At 39.8% G+C, this 23,108-nt stretch overlaps 1 protein-coding gene and 1 long non-coding RNA gene across 3 annotated transcripts in view; one reads left to right on the plus strand and one right to left on the minus strand.

Annotated features, from left to right (window-relative positions):
* The window catches only part of ARL1 (ARF like GTPase 1), a 10,865-nt gene extending 9,778 nt beyond the window's left edge, over nt 1-1,087 (minus strand). Inside the window, exon 1 of the mRNA XM_007117718.3 lies at nt 852-1,087. Coding sequence (XP_007117780.1) covers nt 852-855 — 4 coding nt within the window. The 5' untranslated portion in view covers nt 856-1,087. The remainder of the gene's footprint in view (nt 1-851) is intronic.
* A 125-nt stretch (nt 1,088-1,212) lies between these two features.
* On the plus strand, nt 1,213-22,744 carry LOC114486425 (uncharacterized). 2 transcript variants are annotated; one of them, XR_003680118.2, is made up of 3 exons: nt 1,213-1,643; nt 18,075-18,210; nt 22,030-22,744. It is a non-coding gene; the product is annotated as an uncharacterized lncRNA (long non-coding RNA). The 2 variants fall into 2 exon arrangements; XR_003680117.2 differs by lacking the exon at nt 22,030-22,744 and adding an exon at nt 19,186-19,218.
* The last annotated feature ends 364 nt before the right edge of the window (nt 22,745-23,108 follow it).

Genomic DNA, 23,108 nt, shown 5'->3' on the forward strand with positions numbered 1-23,108 from the left:
GAGCCTGTGCTCCGCAACGGGAGGGGCCACAACAGTGAGAGGCCCGCGTACCCAAAAAAAAAAAAAAAAAAAACTGAAGGGGTTATGCAAAAAGACAAGAAAGCGCTTCTGACGTTCCAGACCAAGAAGTAAACTCCCCAGAAAATCGCTGAGGTATTTAAATAACGCAAAGAATTTGCATCATTTGGAGGGTGTAAACAAGTTAAGAAATTTGCACCTTCATTTGGGCTCTAGCGGGAGGGAAGTTCTACCTGATGCTTGTGATGACAATGTAGTTCCGTCAATTAGCACTCCAAAAATTGAAATTAAAATGTCATCGCTGACCAGTAATACACTCCCTGCCCATTTCCTCCTCCACCTTATCTACAGGAAAAGCTACAGGTAAGCCGACAAATGCCAAGTTGGCCATAAAACATTACGAGCACCATCTTGTTTTGGAGTTTAAACTGACGCAGTCCCAGCGACCAGTGAGAGAGAATCCAGAAGCTCATCCTTCACCCAAGAAACCTGAGCGAACCTGCGACTGACACGCTGCCAAGCTTCGCAAGACCAGCTCCATCCATCAAGTGGCGCTGGGTCCGAGGGGATGAGGGAAAAGTTCACCGACACGCGCGGCCCTCACCTCTGACCCCGCCGGGAGAAAGGAGAACGGGATAAGACGGGGGCGAAGGTTCGAGGCAGGGTCCACGCACACAGGTGAAGAGCTAAGGTGAGTTACGTCCTCAGCAGTCAGCGCCCTAAGACGCTGGCTACTCTGGGCTTTCAAGGCCGGCCCCTCTCCTCCTCCTCCCGACCCCAGCCCTCGGCCTCGGCCTCTCAGCGCGCCCACGCTCCCTTCTCAGTTCCCTCACCCATGATGAACTGCCTGTCCTCCCTCGTCGACCGGTAGAGACTGGGCCCGGCCTCGGCAGCGACTCCTAATCGAGCCTCGGCGCCGCCACCTCCCCTCGCCTAGGCCTGCGCTCCGGCTCCGGCTCCGGCTCCGGCTCGGCCTCCGGCTCCCAGGGGGTTTCCTTGGAAGCCTGGTCAGCCAGCAACTTCCACGTCGGACCTCCCGGCGGGGGCGGGAGCGAGGCCGCCGCGACTGCGCGCCGGGAACGGCGGCCTGAGCGTCCGCGCCGTCACTTTCGACGCAAGTCCCCGGCGCGCAGGGTGTAGATACTGCGGAAGCCGCAAGGGAAAAAAAAAAAAAAAAAAAATTCAAGGACTCCAAGTCTCCCCTGCTTCTGTTTTCTTGGATAGGAAAGGCTTCCGAAACAGGGAAGTTCGATTTTTTCATTTTAAATTCTGACACCAAGAAGTGGTGAATCCGCCAACCAGGAATGCGCGTCGGGCCTCGATGCGGCAGCCTGACTGGAAGCGGTCGCAGCTTGCGGCATCGTAGAAATTGCTGGTCCTGAAGCGCCTTGCGGGCGTTGACCCGATTTTCCCCTGGCTCCTTCCTTCGACTAGGAAAGAGGGCTACCTTATAATAATAGGAAGAGCCCCGCGCCACCAATGCGGAGCCGCCTTACACTGAGGCCGCCAACGAGATTTTTGGCGTCGCAGTGGCCTGCAGGGTCAGCGTTAGCGTCCCTCCCTCCTTTCTTCTACCTGTACCTTCTCCGATGCTAGCTAAAGGCAGTCATTACTCTATAGGAAAGGTATGTATCTTGAGGGCAACATCATTTTTTAATATGCAGTCATTCCTCTTACTAATGACCTGGTTTTACAGTTCCTGCTTACTAAAAAGAAATGTTTGAGGAAACAGAAGTATAGCAGCGTGCTAGAATTAAATAAACATTTAGTTTATAAGTCTGTGGAATTTTATTCTTCAGACAAGCATTTGGAATTGACCTCACCTCTTTAAAGTCTTTGCTCAAATGTTATTAATATTTAAAATTGCAACCTACTCTACATCCCCCTTATCCTGATTTTTTAGTAGAAGTTACCACTAAACATAATTTACTTATTGTTATGCTTATTTATTGTCTACTGCCTCTCACTAGAATGTAACATCTATGAAGGCAAGTATTTTTGTTTATTTTGTTCACTGTTTTGTTCTTGTACTTGGGCACTAAACAAATATTTGAGAGAATGTGTTGAATTATACGTTTTTAAGGCCAATAACATAAACATCAGTTAACTTAAACATATATTATGCAATATTATTAAACTGGTTTCCTAAACTAGGCATATCTGAACCACCTGTCCTCTTTGATAGGAGAGGCCAAGCTCTCTTCTTCAAAAAGTTGTTATATTTGAAGAGAAACCACCAGATGGTGGTATTGCTTCAGGCTAATTCTCAGCAGAATGAGATCAGTTGGTCTAATTGATTAAAAGTGGAGTAGACAATTTAATCCTTTTCAAATCTTACGGTCCAGTAATAATTTATTAAATTTTAAAACGTGAATGTTTAAATGCAGTCCAAGCAAGTAAAACAATTTCAAAATTCTTTTGACTATAAAGCCACAATATGATCAAATAAGTTTAAAATTTTAAAGCTGGAAGGAACCTCAGTTCCAAACATCTCAATTGCACATGAAGAAGTAGAAACGAGCTAAGTGATAGAGCCAGGACAGCAACTCTGATCATTTGACTTCCAGGCCTGGAGTAGTTACTCAGTTACAGAAGGCATTATGATGCCTTCTGTAACTGAGCCGTGATCTATACATTTGGTAAATTGATTTGCAAACACATGACCATACTGTAGTTTCGTAAGTTAGAAACTTAAATATTTCTGTGCGTTACGTTACCTAGTGGAAGTTACTTTCTTTTGCTCAGATTTTATTCCATGAAGCAGAAACCTATGAAATATAATAAGTATAAATATATAAGTATAATAAATATAAGCTTTAGAAGGACTTAATGCTGTGTATTTATAATTGTCTTTTAAACTAAGGAATGTTTTGAAATCATAACTAGGTGTGTGATTTTTCTTTTTTTATACATCTTTATTGGAGTGTAATTGCCTTACAATGTTGTTTTAGTTTCTGCTGTACAACAAAGTGAATCAGCCATATGCATACATATATCCCCTCCCTCTTGTATGTCCCTCCGCCCCTCCCTATCCCACCCCTCTAGGTGGACACAGAGCACAGAGCTTATCTCCGTGTGCTATGCTATGTGGCTGCTTCCCACTAGCTATCTATTTTACATTTGGTAGTGTATATATGTCAATGCTACTCTCTCACTACGAGGTGTGTGATTTTCACAAATTATGTATTGTATTTCAGATGTTTCCTTTCAATAACATGTACTTTTGTCGTCAAAGGATTTCTCTTTAGACTAAGGGGTCTTTTTTTAATTAAGAAATAATTCGCATACAATAATATCATTTTTAAGTGTACAATTCAGTGGTTTTTAGTATATCCACAGGTTTGCAACAGTCACCACTGTCTAATTCCAGAATGTTTTCATCACCCCAAACAGAAACTCTATACCCATTAAACAATAACTCCCTACTGCTCCCCTCCTAGCTGCTGATAACCTTTCTGTAGCTATGAATTTGCCTATTTTAGATATTTCATATAAGTGAAATCATACACTATTTGTCCTTTAGTGTCTAGCTTATTTCACCTACCATAATGTTTTCAAGGTTAATCCATGCTGTGGCATGTATGAAATACTTCATTCCTTTTTACAGCTAAGTAACATTCTGTTGTATGGATATACCATGTTTTGTTTATCCATTCATCAGTTGATATTTGAGTTCCCATTTTTTGGCTATTTGAATAATGATGCTACAAACATTTGTGTACATGTTTTTGTGGAAATACATGTCTTCAGTTCTCTTAGTTATATACCTAGGAGTGGAATCGCTGGGTCATATGGTATCTCCACAACTAGAGAAAGCCCACATGCAGCAACGGAGACTCAACGCAGCCAAAATTAAAATAAATAAATAAATAAATTTATTTTTTTAAAATTGTCTTGGCTATTCTGGATCCCTTGCATTTCCATATTGAATTTTAGGATCAGCTTGTTTGTTTATGCAAAGAAAGGCAGTTGGAATTTTGATAAGGATTGTACTGACTCCATAGATTAATTTGAGGAGTATTGCCATTGTAATAGTGAGTCTTCCCATTCATGAATGTGGGATGTTTTTCCATTTATTATGGTCATCTTTACTTGTTTTCAACATTTTGTAGTTTTCAGTGTACAGGTCTTGTACCTTTGGTTAAACTAATTCCTGAATATTTTGAGCTTTTTTGAGACTAAGGGTTCTTAACCCTTAGTCAGCACTTCCATCGTATTCTCGTTTGATATACAATTTCAAATTTTCATAATATTCTTTTGAGAGAATAGTTAACAATGAACACCCATGTACCTAACACCCATCTGTAATAATCATCAGTTCATGGCCATACTTCATAGCCACTCTTGTTTCATAATTATCCCTACCATTTGCACCCACTCACTAAATTCTTTGTAATCAGGTGCCCACACTTGGACCAGTCAGCTGTGGCTACGGGAACAGTGTCCACTGGAGGATCATATTTGCTTTCATATGCACCATATGCATGAATAAGGCTGCAGGAGGGGGAAGTTATAGTAGCTGGACACACTAGGTATTCAGTTATTTTCTAATACCAGTATTTGTCCCCTTGGGGTGGATGTGGCTGGCATTAAGTACAGTATTAATGGCTCTTCCTAAACTATGTCTTGCTGTGATTGTCTTCTGCGCTGGAGAGCTGAGGAAGCAGGACCTCATTCACTAGGGAGGACATAACACACGCCACAGTAGCCCAATGTCTGTGGTCTCAGATCTTTTATAGGCCACCCTCTTGACCAACCCAACCCCTTCCTCCCACCTTCCTCTTTTTCCTGAGGGCATGACTGGCTTGTCTCTCTATCGAAGTTATTATACCAGAAGTGAGAGTTTCTCTCTCATTGCTTTATTTCCTCTCAAATCATTATAGAAAGGTGGGTGCATTTCTTATTTTGAAATTCTTGCCAGCTGGAGAAACCTGGGATAAGGAACCGTTTTATTTTCTAACCCAGGAAGCCTGGGCTCTCTGTATCTCTTCCAAATTCTTCTTACAAACTGAACAGTTCTCTAGTGTCTTTCTCTCTTCCCATAGCTTATACTCAGCTCTAAGAAGCCAAATGACACTCAGTATTCTGCCTGGAAATATCTCAGCCAGCTAGGCAAGTTCATTGACTATATTATCTATATTTCAAGTTACTACAGGCAACATTTTTATCCACTGTTCCACAACTGTTTACCCTAACAGATTTTTGCCAGTCCTTCAGCTCTAACAGCCTCTTCATTTTCCCAGTCTCCACCCACAGTATGGTTCCAGAGTCAATGCCATGTATTTTAAATTTCTATGTACCCCATCTCTAGTACCAGTTTCTATATGTCAGTTGTTTATTGCTGTGTAACAAACTGCTTCAAAATATAGGGACTTAAACCAGCAGTAATTATTATTTATCACAATCATATGGATTGGCCAGGCAGTTCTTTTTCTGATCTTGCTGGAGGTTATTCACACAGCTATATTCAGCTGGTACATTGGCTGACTTGGTTGGCCTCTCTCTCCATGTGGTCTTTCATCCTCACAAAAGCTAGACTGATCTTGACATGGCTATGGCAGTGCCATACTCCTAGGTATAGACGTAACAGAAATGCATGCACATGTGTACCAAGAGACGTATAAAAATATTTACATAGCATTATTCATAAAAATAAAAAACTGTAAACAACCCAAATATCTGTAAATAGTAGAATGGATTCATAAATTGCAATGTATTTACATGATGGACATCTATATAACAAGGCAAATGAAAGAACTACAGTTGTATACTGGAGAAATATCATAAACATATAATTGAACAAAAGAAGCAGACACCAAAGAAAGCATACTATGTATGATTCCGTGCATATAAGTTCAAAATCAGGCAAAACTGAACTATAATGTTAATTTTTGGAAAGGAGAAAGTGGGTAGGAGGAAGCATGAGGAAAGTTTCTGGAATGTTCTGATATTCTGTTTCTTGACCTGACTTGTTTGCTTCTTTGATAATTCATTGACTAGTACATTTATATTTTGTGTTTTTCTGTCTATGTGTTATATTTTTAAAAACATTTGAAGAAACCACATTGGGATGACATTTCCACCTATCTAACTGGTAAATTTTTTAAGAAGTGGCACGTGGGAAAATTGTCACTCTCATCCACTGTGCAATCTTTTGGATGACCATTAGGCAGCATCTACATACAAAATTTTAAATGCATATACCCCTGACAAAAATTTCACTTGCAGGAATTGACATAGATATGCTTGCACGTTTACACGGCTGCATTTGTATTATGCTATGCATATGCATGAAATTCTGAACGTTTGTACAAGAAACCCTTAGGAATGGTTACTCTGCAGAGTAGACTGCAGATCTGAAGTGCAGGGAGACACTTTTTCTTGTATACCCTTTGTACTGTTTGAATTTTATACCATGGATTACTCCTTTAATAAAAGTAAACTAGTTGGCTTTTTTTGCTTATTTGTTTCTACTTACCCAAGGTCATCTGGTTAAAAGTGACAGAGCCTGGATTTGAGCCCTAGTCTAACGCCAAAGCCCATACCATCAACCATAACTCTGAATTTTCTCTTGTGGAGTCTCTCTTTTCTCTCCTAGAAAGTGAATGTATTTGTCTAGATTGCAAGGGTCTCTGGAGACTGACATAGAAGCTCTGTTATATAAACTGAGCCAACACCGCAGATATGTAGGAGAGATCTACCACTGAGAAATGGCATTAGTGCCCAGGTATCACCCCTGGACACTCCCATCCACCAAGTCTACCACAGCAAGATTCATCCAGTCCCTACCAGGTGAGAGATAATGCCACACGTGGATATGCCAGATAGAGGAGCTTACAGAAGCTGGTAGTTTGAATAGTCAGTAAATCTTGCCAGGAGCTGGGGGAGAGCAAGAGCGTAATAGGTAAATATAGCACAAAATCTGCATGTTAAAATTAAATCACACAATTAACTTTTGAGGAATTTAAACCACTCAGCTATGCATTGACTATAATAACCATTTATACAGTTGTTCAAATTTTGTATGATACAAGATAGCTGTGGTTTTTGAAGTTAACCAATACATTTATTTATTTGTTTGTTTATTTATTTATTTATGTCTGCGTTGGGTCTTCGTTGCTGCGCGGGCTTTCTCTAGCTGCGGCAAGCGGGGGCTACTCTTCGTTGTGGTGCGTGGGCTTCTCGTTGCGGTGGCTTCTGTTGTTGTGGGGCACGGGCTAGGGCTTCTGAAGCACGGGCTTCAGTAATTGTGGCTCGCGGGCTCTAGAGCGCAGGCTCAGTAGTTGTGGCACACGGGCTTAGTTGCTTCGCGGCATGTGGGACCTTCCTGGACCAGGGCTCGAACCCGTGTCCCCTGCATTGGCAGGTGGATTCTTAACCACTGTGCCACCAGGGAGGTCCCAGCCAATACATTTAAAAAATGAATGCACAGACAAAATGTACTAGAGTAGGACTTTGAAAATGGAATTAAAAAAAAAAAAAAAACTTAGTTATTGTCATTTTTTGTTGTTACTGTTGCACTAACAGGAAAAGGAAATAAAGTCATATTAGTGAACATAATAGTCATGATTGAGATCACTAAACTTGCTTGTGTTGTTCGCAGCTAAGAAAGCAAAGGTTTGGAGCTTTATTTAAAAATAAACAAAATGAAAAAAAAATGTAATTAACCATCAACGGACAGCTTCAAGCTGCACAATCAATCCTGTTTACTTTCCAGTGATTCAAATGTGTTGTTAGGAGGAAAAAGCATCTGATCAATCATTGCTTCAGCTCTGCTTTTCTCTTAAGCTCCAGTCCTGAACCTCCTCCTCCTTACTAGAGGGTTCTCTATGAACGTGCATTCAAGGTCCACATATCTAAAATTGAACATATCTCTCCCCCAACTAAAAAGTAAAACAAACAAAACCCCCCAAATATGGTTCACTCTCTCAACTTCCCTATTTCTCTGCTCAGTGATCCAAATTCTACTTTACCTTACCACTTATGGGTTAATGCAGACTTGCTTCTTTCTCTGGCCTTCCATTGAATTCACAGTGACCAAACGCTATTTATTCTTCCTTTACTTCCTACTCTTAGATAGTAGCCACTTAACTGATCCATCTCTGCTTCTCCCCAACCCCAAATACCCTTGAACACCACCATTTTGCATGTACTAAATATTCAATAAATGTTAACAGAATAAATCATGTTTGTTTCTCAATAATAACACTTTAAAACTCATCTGCACAAAGATATTTATAATTGTTGGTTACTTACTTTTCCATAAGATTGTGAGCTCCTTAAGGGCAGGGCTTAAGGATGGCTTATTTTTCTCTGTATCCCCAGTGCTACCACAATGGAGTTCAATAAATGTTTATTGAACTCATGAGTGGATGAGGCCTGAGCTACTTAACTCAGCAATCAAATACTTCCACAATCATATCCACCTACCTACTCTCTCCAGATTAGGCAAACATTATGGAATTGGGGGGAAAACTCACTGTTTCCAGGAATGTCTAGATTTTGGTTCTAGAGTGAAGTTTGCATTTTCATCGGGGAAGACATCCAATCTTCAAAGCACCCAAAGACCTTGAATATGTGGAATTAGTTTCTGGTTCTGCATATCTACAAGTTCCCAGGGGATGCTAATGCTACTTGTCCACAGACCCCTTCAGTAATTAAAGAGTTCTATGCTCTGTGACCTATTTCTTCAATATTATCTTCAGGACATGCCTTCTGCCTGACTAATACTATAATGTTTTATATATGGCTTCTCCTCCCTGGGATGTCTTCTCCATTTATTTCCCCCTATTCGAATACAACCCATCTTTTCAGGCTCTTTCTCTCCCGGGCAAAGCCTTCCCTGGCTATTCTAGTGCTCCTACTCCAGAATTTTTTTTTTTTTTTTTTACTCTATTAAAGTATCCACTGTTGGTGCTTAGAGTTTGACCCATCTACAATTATTGGTTATCATTGTGTATACGCAGGTACCCAGTTATATACTTCTTTTTCTTTCCTGTGAGGCTTAGCACAATAGTAAATACTCAATAAATTGTTGTTGAATAAATAAATGACTCGCTTCAGCATTATTATTCCAAAGAGAAAGCAAATGCTTTACTGTTCTATACTGTCGTTTTCCAGAACATGGAGGAAAGAGGCAATATGGAATTTCCCCAGTCTACTCAAATGAGGCAGTCCAATCTAAACAACAATCTATTCAAAAATTAATGCTATTAAAATACCTAAAATGAGTTTATATTAAAATTCAAAATTTTCTCTTCAGTATCTGAAACAATGAAATTTGCTACTGCTGTTTCTGTCCCAACTTCCAAAACCAAATAATATAGTTTGAATGAGAACTTTGGCATTGTAGAGAATACAAGGTTGGTCCTATAGCATATGAATTGGTATTATAGCGCGATTTCAATAGCCTGGTTAAACAACACACTTTATACCAAACACCATGTTGCATATCAAATATTGAAGTGACCTCCCTGCCTGGTGAAAAACAAAGAATCTTTATTATTGATATAGAGAAGTTGTTTTAAATTTTAAAGTTAAAATAAGGAAGTTCTTTGAATATTGCCTGACTCACTATTGTGGGAAGAAAGTTAGAAGCATTCCAGAACATACCACCCTATTTTGCATTTCTATTGAACAGTTTTTTATTTTTTTTACCAACTTGCAATATTTGCTTTATAAAATAACTCTAACTCAAATATCAATTTATCATTTTAACAAGAGAAAAGAGCTATATTGTATATTATCAGATTCCTGACCAGATAGACCTTTCGGTTGTAAATTATTAAACTACAAAATCTCTTGGTAAACTATGAAACACCAGCTCCACAAATGTAAAGCACTTTAATAGTTGTTATACATAAGGTATAACATTTCTGCAAAATGCTGGAAAATATGAGCTAAATGAGTACACCTATTAAAAGTACTGTATCAATTGAATGGGAGACATAAAGCAAAATGAATCTTATTCTTAGTAAATTTTAGTAATTTAAATCTGTTTCTTTTATTTACACTCCAAAGGATTATCATTCTTAATTTAGTTTAGCCGCCTCTGATGGAAACTTCTGTTCACAAAATGAATAACAAAGTGAAATTCTCAGAATACAGACATTAATACTGACTTTTAATTATCTTTTATTTTATTTAGCTCTCTAGCTTCTGATAAAATATTTATGGAGGAGGTTATTTTTTGCTCAGGCTTTGCAAAGCTCGCTTGTCACCTCGCAATCTGAGTTCATCAGAATGGAGCAACACAGGATATAGACTCAGTAGAGACCAGAAGGACTAAGCAGGCATGGCATTTTTGTAGAATTGTTAGATCTGGAAGAAACTCGGTGATCATCTGGGCCAGTCTCCCTATTTTGCAGGTAGGGGCAATATGGCCCTGAGGTCACCCAGCTCATTAGTTATAGAGTCAGGCTTAAATTATTTTCTTTCTCTTCAGTCCATGGTTCTTTCCACCTTGTTAAGTGACACATGGGGAAACTAAGAACAGTAAGAGCATCCAGAAAGACAAGTAGATAACATAGGTAACAGTCTCTTCTAAACTGACTGGGAAACTCTGCCATTTTATCCACACCCCATTCAACTCTCAAAGGTCTGCCATCACTGAGAGACCTAAACTTCAACCAGTGATTGGAAATTACTAGATTGTTAATTATACAAACGGAACGTCTCTAAATGTGTTTTATTATCCATATTTGTCACTGGCTGTCCACATTTTTCAAAAAGGAAAACAAATATTGGCTTCCCACGAATCCTCACTGTTGTGTGCCCTTTATTTTCATCATATGCATTTTCTAATAATATTTATCAAGTGCTTACCGTGGGTCAGCCAGTATGGTAATCGCTTCAACTGCGCTACTTCATTCACTCTTCATAAATAACCCTAAAAAGTAGATACTATTATTCTCCCACATTTTAAAGGCAATGAAATTGAAGCTTAGACAGCTTAAGTTACCCAAGACATATAGCTAGTAAGTTGGCAGAGCTAAGATTGGATCCCAAGTTGTTTGACATCAGAACCAGACCTCTTAAGCACTATTGCTGTGTTCTGCTTCTGGGAAAGAAAGCAGCCTACCCCAAATAAGGAACTTCCTTATTAATATATATATATTTCATATATATGAAAATATTTCTCATATATATAATATATATATATTTCATATATATGAAAATATTTCTCATATATATGAAAACTAAAAATATTTACATATTTTCTAAATGGTATGTCCTTTTTATTTGGGATAGATAGTAATAGTCAATATGAGAAAGTTCAGACTAACTTAGTCATTTTCAATTTAAGTTTTATTTTTTGCAATGCATAGTTTTTAAAAAGTTACATATATGTGATATGTAATAATATATATATGTAGATATGTCCAAAAAAAGAAATTCAAATAATACAAAAGAGTAAATAATGAAAAGTCTCTCTTGCCCCAGATTTCCACACCCAGTCACCTTCTCAGAATTAATCACTATAAATGGCCTTGTGTATCCTTCCAATGTTGTCCATGCATATATATGTATAATTCCTTTATTATCAATGGACGTATAATATTTACATTGTTCTGTATGTTTTTACAATTAACAATAATATATCTTAGCGAATATTCTGTATCAATACACATAGATTTACCTCATTCTTTTTAACATTGGCAAAATGTTCTGCTGGGGAGGCATGGGGGAAGAAAGTGAAACGCAAAGGTGGAAATTGATTAACACTAATAAAGAGCGTTTCTTAGGTTCTGTCTTCTAGATGTGACTAGAAGACCCTTAGCCCCCCTACAAAGCCCACAGATATGTCATCTCAGCCTCCAAGTAATGGGGACAGCTACAGGTGGACATTTTGGTGCCATCACACAGGGAGGTCAGTGCTAGTGTGCTAGTGTAAGCAGCTTTTGGCAGGAAGAGATGCAGGAGGCCGTTTTGTGTTGTCACTAACCTTAAACCAGGCATGCTATGCTCTACTCATCTCCAGCCCTAGCACACCTTTCAGATCTTTCATCCGCACAATACCTTGCTTAATCTGTTGATTCTTTCTGTAGATCAAAGAAGTAGAAATGGAGAACAAGTGATTAACAGTTGACCAGATCTCTTCCCTAGCTCCCCCTTCAGTAACCTCATAAACAAACTGTGTGAACAAGATAGCATCTAAAGAAAAATCACAAGTTGACAAGCCCGCACACAAGCCTGCACACAGTGGGGGATGGCGACGACTCTGACCCCCTATCTCAATGATTAACTGAGATTACTTCCCTTTTTCCCTTTAAAAACTTTCATGGCTGAGCAGAATCTTTGGAAATGGTTTTTGGGGAACACTGAGTCCACCATCTCTCCAGATTGCCAGCATTCTGCTTAAAAGCAACTTTCCTTTCTGCCTACATTTGTCTCTCTCTCTCTGTATTGATTTTTGAGCAGCGAGCAGCCAGACCTGATTCGGTAACACTATCACTGCACTACAGAGAACACCAGGACATTCCTTCCCCTACCGTGTCCTACTAAAACTTTTGTGTCCAAACAGCTTGTCCAGTTCTTGGTTTTGACACGATGCACAAGTTCTTCAAATCTGAGTGATAAACAACACACAACACTCGAAATTGGCTCTCTCCTCCAGTAACTAATTCCCTTGGAATAAGAGCCTTTTTAGGAAGCTCCTGAATCTTTCATGCAAACTGGTAGCCCCTCTCCAGCTAAAGTCCAAATATTCCCAGTTGGGTATCAATCCATTTAATGACTCTCTATTCATTGGCTCAAGATGAGTCATCCCACCCTCTCCCTACCTCCCATGCCCTAAGCACACACGATGAGGCACTGCTATAGAGTCCCCTTAACCTCATGTGAACCCTATTGGTATGCATGGAAAAAAGGGGGTTATATTAATGGACATCAAAATTGATGTTATTGTTCTCCTTTACAGCTGAGGAAAGTGAGGTTAAGTACCACAGATGGAAAGAAGCGGGTCTGGGATGTTCAAACAGGGGACTGATATTAATTGATATTAAAGTCTTCTGTCCCTCCAACTCAAAGTATACTTCTCAAATGAAAATGAATTCACTTTGCTTTGCCAAGTACTAAAATGTATCTTAAGGCTGTTACCTGGCCTATTACTATTATTGAAAATAATACTCTAAATAGGTTCCATTATTACACTATTTATTTTTTAATTTATTTTTTTCTTTTAGTGACGTATACTTGCTGTACAATATTATATAAGTTACAGGTGTACAATATAGTGATTCACAATTTTTAAAGGTTATACTCCATTTATAGTTATAAAATATTGGCTATATTTCCCGTGTTGTACAATATATCCTTGTAGCTTATTTTATACCTAATAGTTTGTATCTCTTAAGCCCCTAGCCCTATGTTGCCCCTCCCCTCTTCCCTCTCCCCACTGGAAACCACTACTTTGTTCTCTATATCTGTGAGTCTGCTTCTTTTTTGTAATATTCACTAGTTTATTGTATTTTTTAGATTCCACATATAAGTGATATAAGTGACAGTATTTGTCTTTCTCTGTCTATTTCACTTAGCATAATGCCCTCCGATCCATCCATGTTGCTGCAAGTGACAAAATTCCATCTTTTTTATGGCTGAGTAGTATTCCATTGTATTTATGTATACCACAACTTTTTTATCCATTTATCTGTTGATGGATACTTAGGTTTTATTTATTTTTATAAATGTTCTAATATGTATTGTAAGTGATGATCTCTATTTGATATTGACTGAGGCAGCATAATATATTTCTTCAACAGATCTTTCTGCCAGATACTTTGATGGACTCTGGTGATAAAGTAGTGAAGCAAAGTTTATTTGAAATGAATACTGGATTGAGTTTGGGTTGGGGTCCTCAGTCCCCTCTCCCACCAGGACGACTTTCATGTGTTTTATATATTGACATTCCTCGTGAGAGTCTTAACATAGAAACTAGTTCCACTGATTAAAAAAGAAAAAGCTGGGGCTTCCCTGGTGGCGCAGTGGTTGCGCGTCCGCCTGCCGATGCAGGGGAACCGGGTTCGCGCCCCGGTCTGGGAGGATCCCACATGCCGCGGAGCGGCTGGGCCCGTGAGCCATGGCCGCTGGGCCTGCGCGTCCGGAGCCTGTGCTCCGCAACGGGAGAGGCCGCAACAGAGGGAGGCCCGCATACCACAAAAAAAAAAAAAAAAAAAAAAAAAAGAAAAAGCTGTGAAAATCACTGGGTCCCCAAAGTCCCCTCAGAATCCTAGATATATGTATCATCATGGAGAAATGTGGGGGTTTTTTTCTTTTTTCCTTGGAAGAGTTACTTACAAGCTATATGTGGACATAATGTTTGAGACAACTCAACAATAATATGAAGTAAAGTAAATTACTTTGCTTGAATGAATGAAAGAAACATATTTACTTTTAACAAAATATAGCATTTTCCCTCAAGGATACAGAACATTAAAATTCCTTGCCTTCTCAAAAAAAAAAAAAAAACCCTCATATTTTATTGTTTCTGATATCTTAAACTTGCCGTGTCCTATCAGCATTTTTAAAGAACAGTCTAAATGCATTTTAATTGACTTCTCTCCTTTCAAAATGTCTGACAATCTTTTAAGCAATAAAGGAAGGAAATACCAAACTGGCAAGATGTGGGATGTGAAAATGGTTCTATGGGCATGAGAAAACTGCTCCTATTATGTTAGCAAGTTTCGAGTCCTTTACAAAAAGAAGAACTGGCCTTTTAATACCAGCTTTGCTTAGTCATGTAATTTTTCTTAAAGTTATTTTGCAGTTATGTATTGGCTTTTTCGCTGGCATCAACGTGGGAATCAAAGTCACATGAATTGAAGCTTGTGCTAATTTTTTTGTCGTTTGCCTCTTTGACACCTATCTAGGGTATACAAGTGTTATGAAACTCGTAGCAAAGACCTCCAGTCATTACAGGGGGTAAAAATCATACCCCTTACTTTTCTGACTTAAAATACTTTGTTTCTTTCTTTAGATTATATAAGACCACTATTGCACATTATTATAGTGCTTGGTACAAGGTAGTGAACTTCTTTGGTAATAAACATGCCAGGTACTCATTGTTGGCCCTTAGCAACATTGTGAGGTAGAGTTGTTATCCCTGGATCCTTCATTGTGGGTGGTCTCTTCAGCCTGGCAGCCAGGGCCTTCCTAGAGCACAAGACCTCTGCACACAGACTCACATCTGCATTTTCTGGCCAAGTCCCTCAAGCTCCAGATCTTTCTGAGTTCTTTCCCTTCCTTATCCCTCAGTGACTTCCAGCTACCATAAGACATTCACACTGAAGCATTAGAAAAAAAGAACAGCGTTGTTCCCAAGTAAAAACTTTCATTGTTGTTCTAGGATTTTCTGAAGTTACAAATAATGTGGGAATTCAGGTAGCTAGAGGGGGAAATATTTCCCCCACCCTCAGATTTCTTCAGGGGCTTTTCAAATTCTACCCCAGGAGAGGGTCATCTTTGCTAAATGGGTGTAAGCCTCCTGCCTTTGTCACTCAATGAAACTTGCTTACTCATAGCTCACAAAGTTCCCCTGAAGATAATTAGTAAGCATTATTCCAAAGTTTCAGCAAAAACATTGAGGGAGGCTGACTAACACTACTGGATTTAAATTAGCAGTAAGAAAAGAAGTCACATTGCCTCATGTGCTAGCCAATGTTTCTGCTAAATTAGTTTTTTTTTTCAATTAAAAAATGCTCACACAAACAAGGAAAAAAGAGGAATCCACACAAAAATATAGACTATGAGAGCTGGAAGGGACCTTCAGGATCAGCTAGGCCAATGTACCCATTTTACAGGGAAACTACTAGGCTATTAAGCCAAGTTTCCCAAGATCCCATTGCTAGTGGTAGATCTATTTCTCACTTTCAGCCTCTCATAGCACTGTGGTTCTCTCCCTTCTTCATAGCCTAAGACTAGTTACACTTCTGCATTTGCCTATGCCATTGTTTGATTAAGGCCTGTCTCCCTGACTAGACTATTACCTTCATGATTACAGGAGCTCTGCCTGGTTTTGCTTGCCACTTGCCAGGACAATCAGGCATGCAGTTAGTGCTCAAGAAATATTTGTTGAATGAGTATCAGTAAAAACAGAGTTAACTGTCATTAAAGATAGAATCAAGAGTATATTTTAGTCTTTTGCATAATTATCAAATCGTTGTTTACACATTATGTGGACATGCTACTTAAATTAATCAAGGAAATGTTAGATTCTACTATAGTAAAATATAATATCCATGGCTTAAGACAAAAAGGTTTACTTCTTATTTATTTAAATTCAGTTTTCCACCTATGTGTTTCTTCCCTGTGAGTCTCCTTTACTATTCACACAGAACACTTAGGACTCTTCTGGTCACCAAGAGATTTTTTTCCCACACCAATTTAAATAGGCAGCCTATCTCCACCTTGTAGCTACTCCATCTGGAACATGCAGCCTTCAAGGTCACTGTGGCAGGGGAAGAGCACCAGTTTGTAAGGTCCTCAGCCCAGAAGTGGCACATGGCACTTTTACCTACAGTCCTGTGGCCAGAATTGATCACATGGCCCCTTCCCAATGGCAAAAGAAGTCAAGAAGTTTTTAGGGGGAACTAGCTGTCTCTGCTTGCCATTGTATGGGTTAATTAAAATAATAACAATCACTAATTTTTTTGAGCGCTTATTTTGTGCCAAGCCAAGAGCTAAGTGCTTTATTACATTTACTGCTTCCTTGAATCCTCATTACAGATGAACAAACTGCAGACACTCTCATTATGATCAGTTTCCAAATGAGGAAACTAAGGGGTCAATTTGTTCAAGGTCACAATTGCTAAGTGGAATCAGGGATTTGAACCAATGTGTCAGGTACTGAAGCCTGTGCTCTCAGCCACTGACTAAATCCCACCTATGGGATTCATCAGAGTAAGATTTAGAAGAACAGATTGGCTTTTAATAATACAAATAGAGGATAAGAAAGAATTATAAAATCCATGTATATGATTATGTGTCCTCAATTTACCTACTCAGTTCAAGAAGCATGTATTGTTAATATTGCCAATAGTGGAGAAAACTGAGGTCATTTGCATCCTGATAGGACACACTGAGAACACAATATGTGTAACATTTCTGCCCAAAGTGCATGATCTGAATCTAATTGTGAGGAAACCAAATTAAGGGACAGTCTATGAAACAATTGGCCTTCAAAATGTCAATGCCATAAAGGACAAAGAAAAGCTGAGGAATTTCTGCAGATTTAAAAGCTATGAAAGGGGACTTCCCTGGTGGCACAGTGGTTAAGAATCCGCCTGCCAGTGCAGGGGACACGGGTTCGAGCCCTGCTCCAGGAAGACCCCACATGCCGCGGAGCAACTAAGCCCGTGCGCCACAACTACTGTGCCCGCAAGCCACAGCTACTGAGCCTGCGTACCACAACTACTGAAGCCCGCGCGCCTAGAGCCCGTGCTCCGCAACAAGAGAAGCCACCGCAATGAGAAACGTGTGCACTGCGATGAAGAGTAGCCCCCGCTCGCCACAGCTAGAGAAAGCCCGCACACAGCAACGAAGACCCAAGGCAGCCAAATTAAATAAATAAAATAAATTTAAATAAATAAATAAATAAATAAATAAATAAAAGCTATGAAAACTAAAGAGAATTCTCACTAAAATGGAGTCAGGCGACCAGAAGGGGGACGTCTCTTGCACATACCATTCCACATCCATACAGATTCCAACAGGAAGAGACACAACTTACATCTCTGTCAGGAAGTGACTACTTTACTACCACCAGCAGAAGGAAGAAAGATTTTTCTCGTTGCCTGGCAAGAGCTCAGCCAATGAGAGACTATCATAACTCAGCCAATGAAAAGCCACTATACTTCTAACTCCCAGTTTCTTCCAGTGAACATTTTGTTTATGAAAGCCCTTCCCAACTTCCCCTTCTCCTCTACAAAATAGTTTCCCCTTCTTTGCTTTACCTAACTTGTATGTGGGTTCACCACAGATGCATGTCCAGAATTGCAATTCTTTGTTGTTCCTGAATAAACTCATTTTGCTGGTAAAATAACTGGCCGTTTTGTTTTAAGTTAACAGGGGACTAAAGAGGACAACCACAAAGTGCAATGTGTGATCTTGAATTGGATCCTGGAAGAGGGGTTCAAAATTGCTGTAAAGGATATTCTGGGGGCAATTGATGAAATTCTAATATAAACAATATGTTAGGTGAGTATTTTAGCTATAATACATTTCCCAAACCTTATAATTACACCATGGTTATTAAAAAGGAAAAAACTCAGTTTTCCACCTGTGTGTTTCTTCCCTGTGAGTCTCCTTTACTACTCACACAAAACACTTCACTTCTGATGCTTCTGGTCACCAAGAGATTTTTTTCCCCACACCAAGCAATTCTCTGTGACACCAGCCGGGTGTCCTGTAATTTAACTCAATTCTGAAACTGTTTATCTGGAGATAACATGAGATTCCACAGGTTAAGGGCTCAGTTCCACAAGACTGCCCCCCACGCCCTGACCTGACATACTCACTTCGGACACCAGTTGCAAGCCCAGCTTACCATCTGTGCTTCTGACCAACTGGCTGTAGATGGGAGGTTCCAATGACCCCCTCCTTGGGTTCAATTAATTTGCAAGAGTGGCTCATAGAACTCAGGGAAACACTTGTGTTTATTAGTTTATTAAAGGATATGATAATGGATACAGATGAACAGCCAAATGAAGAACATAGAACAAAGCTCCGGGAGGATCCTGAGTGTGGGAGCTACTGGCCCCATGGAGTTGGGGTGCGTCACCCTCCCAGTGTGGATGAGTTCACCTACGTGGAAGCTCTCCAAACCCCACACTATTGGGATTCTTTTTTTAACTTTAAAAAAAATATTTATTATTTATTTATTTTTGTCTGTGTTGGGTCTTAGCTGCAGCACACGGGATCTTGCATTGTGGTGTGCAGGCTTCTCTCTAGCTGTGGCACGGCTCAGTAATTGCAGCACATGGACTTAGTTGCCCTGCGGCATGTGGGATCTTAGGTCCCGCAGGGATCGAACCTGCATACCCTGCCTTGGAAGGCGGATTCTTAACCACTGGACCACCAGGGAAGTCCCGCTGTTGGGATTTTATGGAGGCTTCCTCCCGTAGGCATGATCAATTGTTAACTTCGTTTCTAATCCCTCTCCTCTTTCTGCAGGATGGAGAGTGCGACTGAAAATTCCAAGCTTCTAATCGCGGCTTGGTCCTTCTCGTGACCAGCCTGCGTCTAGGAGCCATCCGGGAGCCCACCCAGAGTCACCTCAGTAGAACAAAAGATGTGCCTAGTGCCCTCTCTTATCACTTAGGAACTTACAAAGGTTTCAGTGGCTCTGTATCAGGAACTGGGGGCAGAGACCAATATATGTTTTCTGTTATTTCACAGCTATATCAGAGAGTGTCCTTGTTTAAAGGACATAGATACTGAACTATTTAGACATAAAAGAGCATGATGTTTGTTGATTCATTAAAAATTTATGTATAGATAAAAAATAGAAAGTGAGATAAGCAAATGTAGCAAATCATTAACAATTGCTGAAGCTGTACTATTCTTGAAGCTCTTTAAAGTTTAAAATTATTTTAAAATACAAAGTTTTAAAAAAGAAGCATTTATTGGTTGCTGCCAGGCACTGCTCTGGACACAGGACAGTACATTTTCGGCAAGGATGTGTACAGAATGCTATAAATATAATTTACTGTTGATGAGATTTACTGGCAGAATCCAAGCTGTGACTGCCTTCCCTTACCATAAAGGTTTTTGATTCACTGGGCTTGATTTTCCAAGGAAAGTTATGGTTTCTCCCTCCTTAGAAGTTTTGAAGGAGGAAAAAAATGAAGTTTCTGAGTGGGCTGTTTGGCAGGGGACCTGAATTTTTATGACTGTTTGTCCTATGGCAACATAAAAATTGAGGAGAAATGGAAATCCCATTTGAAAGTAAGGGCATTCTGGCAACAGAAATCCAAGGATCTGGTGGATGGTTGAGATTTAGGAAAAAATGCCCCTTCCATTCAAATCCATTCTCAGAGCATTAGTGCTCTAAGTCAATCTTTCAACAAAGACCACAGATGCTGGTGGTTTCTCATTCTTCCCTAAAGCACGGGGGGCATATAAACTGCCTGATAAAAACTTTAAGAACAAGCAAACAATCAACATTTCCAAAGCTCCTTTACACCAAGATCACGAGTTTCAAAAAAAAAAAAAAAGAGCACGCGTTTCTAAATCACCAAGAACACTTCCATAGAAGACCTTTGGGAGAATGAAATTGTGTATAAAAGGGACACAAATAGGTTATAAATCAGAATATTGCAAAAGCAGTGATTAGTTGTGAGAAAACAAAATCACTTATATACTAGGAGAAATACTCATTGAAGCATCAATATATGTTCCATTCCCCATGGACTTATTTTATCCAACTAGCCATCACCAATTTTGAAAGAGGATGAAAAGCTAACTTTCAAATTTCTCTTCTTCTGCAGGCATGTATACGACTAATACAAGAAATAAGGATTAAATGATTTGATATAGGCAAGGTGCTCAGAACAATGCCAGGTGCATAGTACATTCTCAACTAATGATAATTATTTTTTAAAAGAGATAAAAATATTAGCTAAACAGTGTTGAAATTGAGTCCCATTTAAACCATAGTTGCCTAGGAACAAGTAAGAACCCATTGCAAACTGTCCTAAGGACCTAGAACTTCATCCAATGCAGGAGGAATTTTGTCCTAGAGAGTCACGGATTTGGGAGTCTAGAAATGCTGGGATCAAACTAAAAGACATTTTTAATGCTTTGGTTCTCAGGTCTGACCCTTCCCATTTTCCTGGGGGATCCAAGATCCTCAGCAGCTGGCGGTTTTTTTTTTTTTTTTTTTGGTGGTACGCGGGCTTCTCACTGTTGTGGCCTCTCCCGTTGTGGAGCACAGGCTCCAGACGCGCAGGCTCAGCGGCCATGGCTCACCAGCCTAGCTGCTCCGCGGCATGTGGGATCTTCCCGGTCCAGGGCACGAACCCGCGTCCCCTGCATCGGCAGGCGGACTCTCAACCACTGCGCCACCAGGGACGCCCCAAGCTGGCTATTTTGATGTTTGCCCAGGATAGAACAATGGTGAAAAAGGTCAACCCTAGCAGGACAATGTCTGGGTTTGGTCCCAACACTTCCCGGAAGCATGACCTTGAGAATTTGTGTGCCTTGATTTCCTTCATTACATAATGGAGCTAATGATAGTATTCAAATGGGGGTGAGGTTATTGGGAGAATTAAATGAGCAAACGTGGAAAATTCCTAGAACAGTGTGCATCTAATGCATTACAGGTAATCAACAGATGTTAGCAAGCATTGTTATAGTTTACTTCTGCAGCAGCGACTAACTCTTCCAGTTTGCCCAGGGTTGCTTTGACTCTTCAGTTTCAAAACTGAAAGTCCCACATCCTGGGAGACCTTTCAGTCCCAGGCAAACAGGGACAGCTGGTCACCTTATGTACACCAGACTAGCTTTACCAATCCACTTTGGAAGGGCTACTACAAAAATTGTTAGCAGACGTTGGCAGAGTCCGTTGGTTCAAGATGATTCTGAAGAGTGTGTTTTAAGGCTGCCTTTCCAATATTCCTCCTCTTTGTGGCTTTTCCTGATTCATTCCAGGCCCTCACCCCACATCCATGCTTAAAACTAAGCTCCCCGAACTTTTTTCGCATGTCTATTTCTCATGCATAACTAGTTGGACTGTTTCCTCATTCACCTCCTCTTGAGACTATCAAGGTCCAAAGGGCAGAAGTCTTGTCCTGTTTCTACACATGCAGTCAACACTGGTGGGTTGAATGTAATTTTGCTTTCCCGGATTTGAATGGGAGGGTCTGGATTAATTTGCCTCTGCATAGTATTTCCATAAAGGTGAGGCTTTTTCCAGGTAGATAGTGCTATGTGACCTTGGCCAAGTTACTTAACCCCTCTGGGCCATATAATAAATAATGTCAGTGATGTTGTCATTATTATTGTTATTCATATTAGGCATAGGAAAAATTGACTTTGGAAAATGGCAGAGCGAGGATTTCAACCCAAGGAGTCTGTCCCCAACCTTAAGAGTCTGAGCTCTGGACTTCCCTGGTGGTGCAGTGGATGAGAATCCGCCTGCCAATGCAGAGGACACGGGTTCGAGCCCTGGTCTGCAAAGATCCCACATGCCGCGGAGCAACTAAGCCCATGTGCCACAACTACTGAAGTGCGCGCGCCTAGAGCCCGTGCTCCGCAACAAGAGAAGCCACCGCAGTGAGAAGCACGGGCACCTCAACGAAGAGTAGCCCCCGCTCACCGCAACTAGAGAAAGCCCGCGCAGAGCAACAAAGACCCAATGCAACCAAAAATAAATAAAATTAAAAAAAAAAAAAAGGAGTCTGAGCTCTTAACGATTTTTCTTGATTTCGTAAGTTGAGAAAAAAGAAAGAGCAAAAATAGATGAGAAGACATACAGGAGGAATATAGTACGTTAATGAGTTTGAATGAGTGCAGATACACAGAAGCAAGGTCAATAATTCACAGATTCAATTTTAGCTTTATCTTTTTTTAAGCATAAGAAAAATAGGGGAGGTATAATTTCTTTAATAGTTTTCTGTTTAAAGGAAGCAAAAATTCAGTCCAGAGACCTGCCTTTCTCTCTTACCCACTACCAGATGTTCATAAAGACCTATTAAGTAAGATTTGATTTTCTACCAAAGCCAAACTGAGAATTGCAAAGACAGGATGAAAGAAAAAAAATTCTTTGAGACTGTTCTTTCTATCATAATTTTTAAATATCTTGGGTATATACTTATTTTCACACTGAGTTATATATGTCCTTAATATATTTAATCATTTGTTTTTCTTTTTATAATTAATTTTTTTGGCTTTTATAATTAATTTGAACAATACATGTCTCCAGGTTTCTGGTAAACAAATATAGAAATATAGCTGAATTTTTTCTGAAAGCGATATAGTATTCATTGATAAAGTTCCTAAGAAAATGGAGGGATAGGGAGTTCCCTAGTGGTCTAGTGGGTAGGATACAGCACTTTCACTGCCATGGCCTGGGTTCAATCCCTGGTCAGGGAACT

The sequence above is a fragment of the Physeter macrocephalus genome, chromosome 6 (genome assembly GCF_002837175.3).
Source record: "Physeter macrocephalus isolate SW-GA chromosome 6, ASM283717v5, whole genome shotgun sequence".
NCBI lineage: Eukaryota > Metazoa > Chordata > Mammalia > Artiodactyla > Physeteridae > Physeter > Physeter macrocephalus.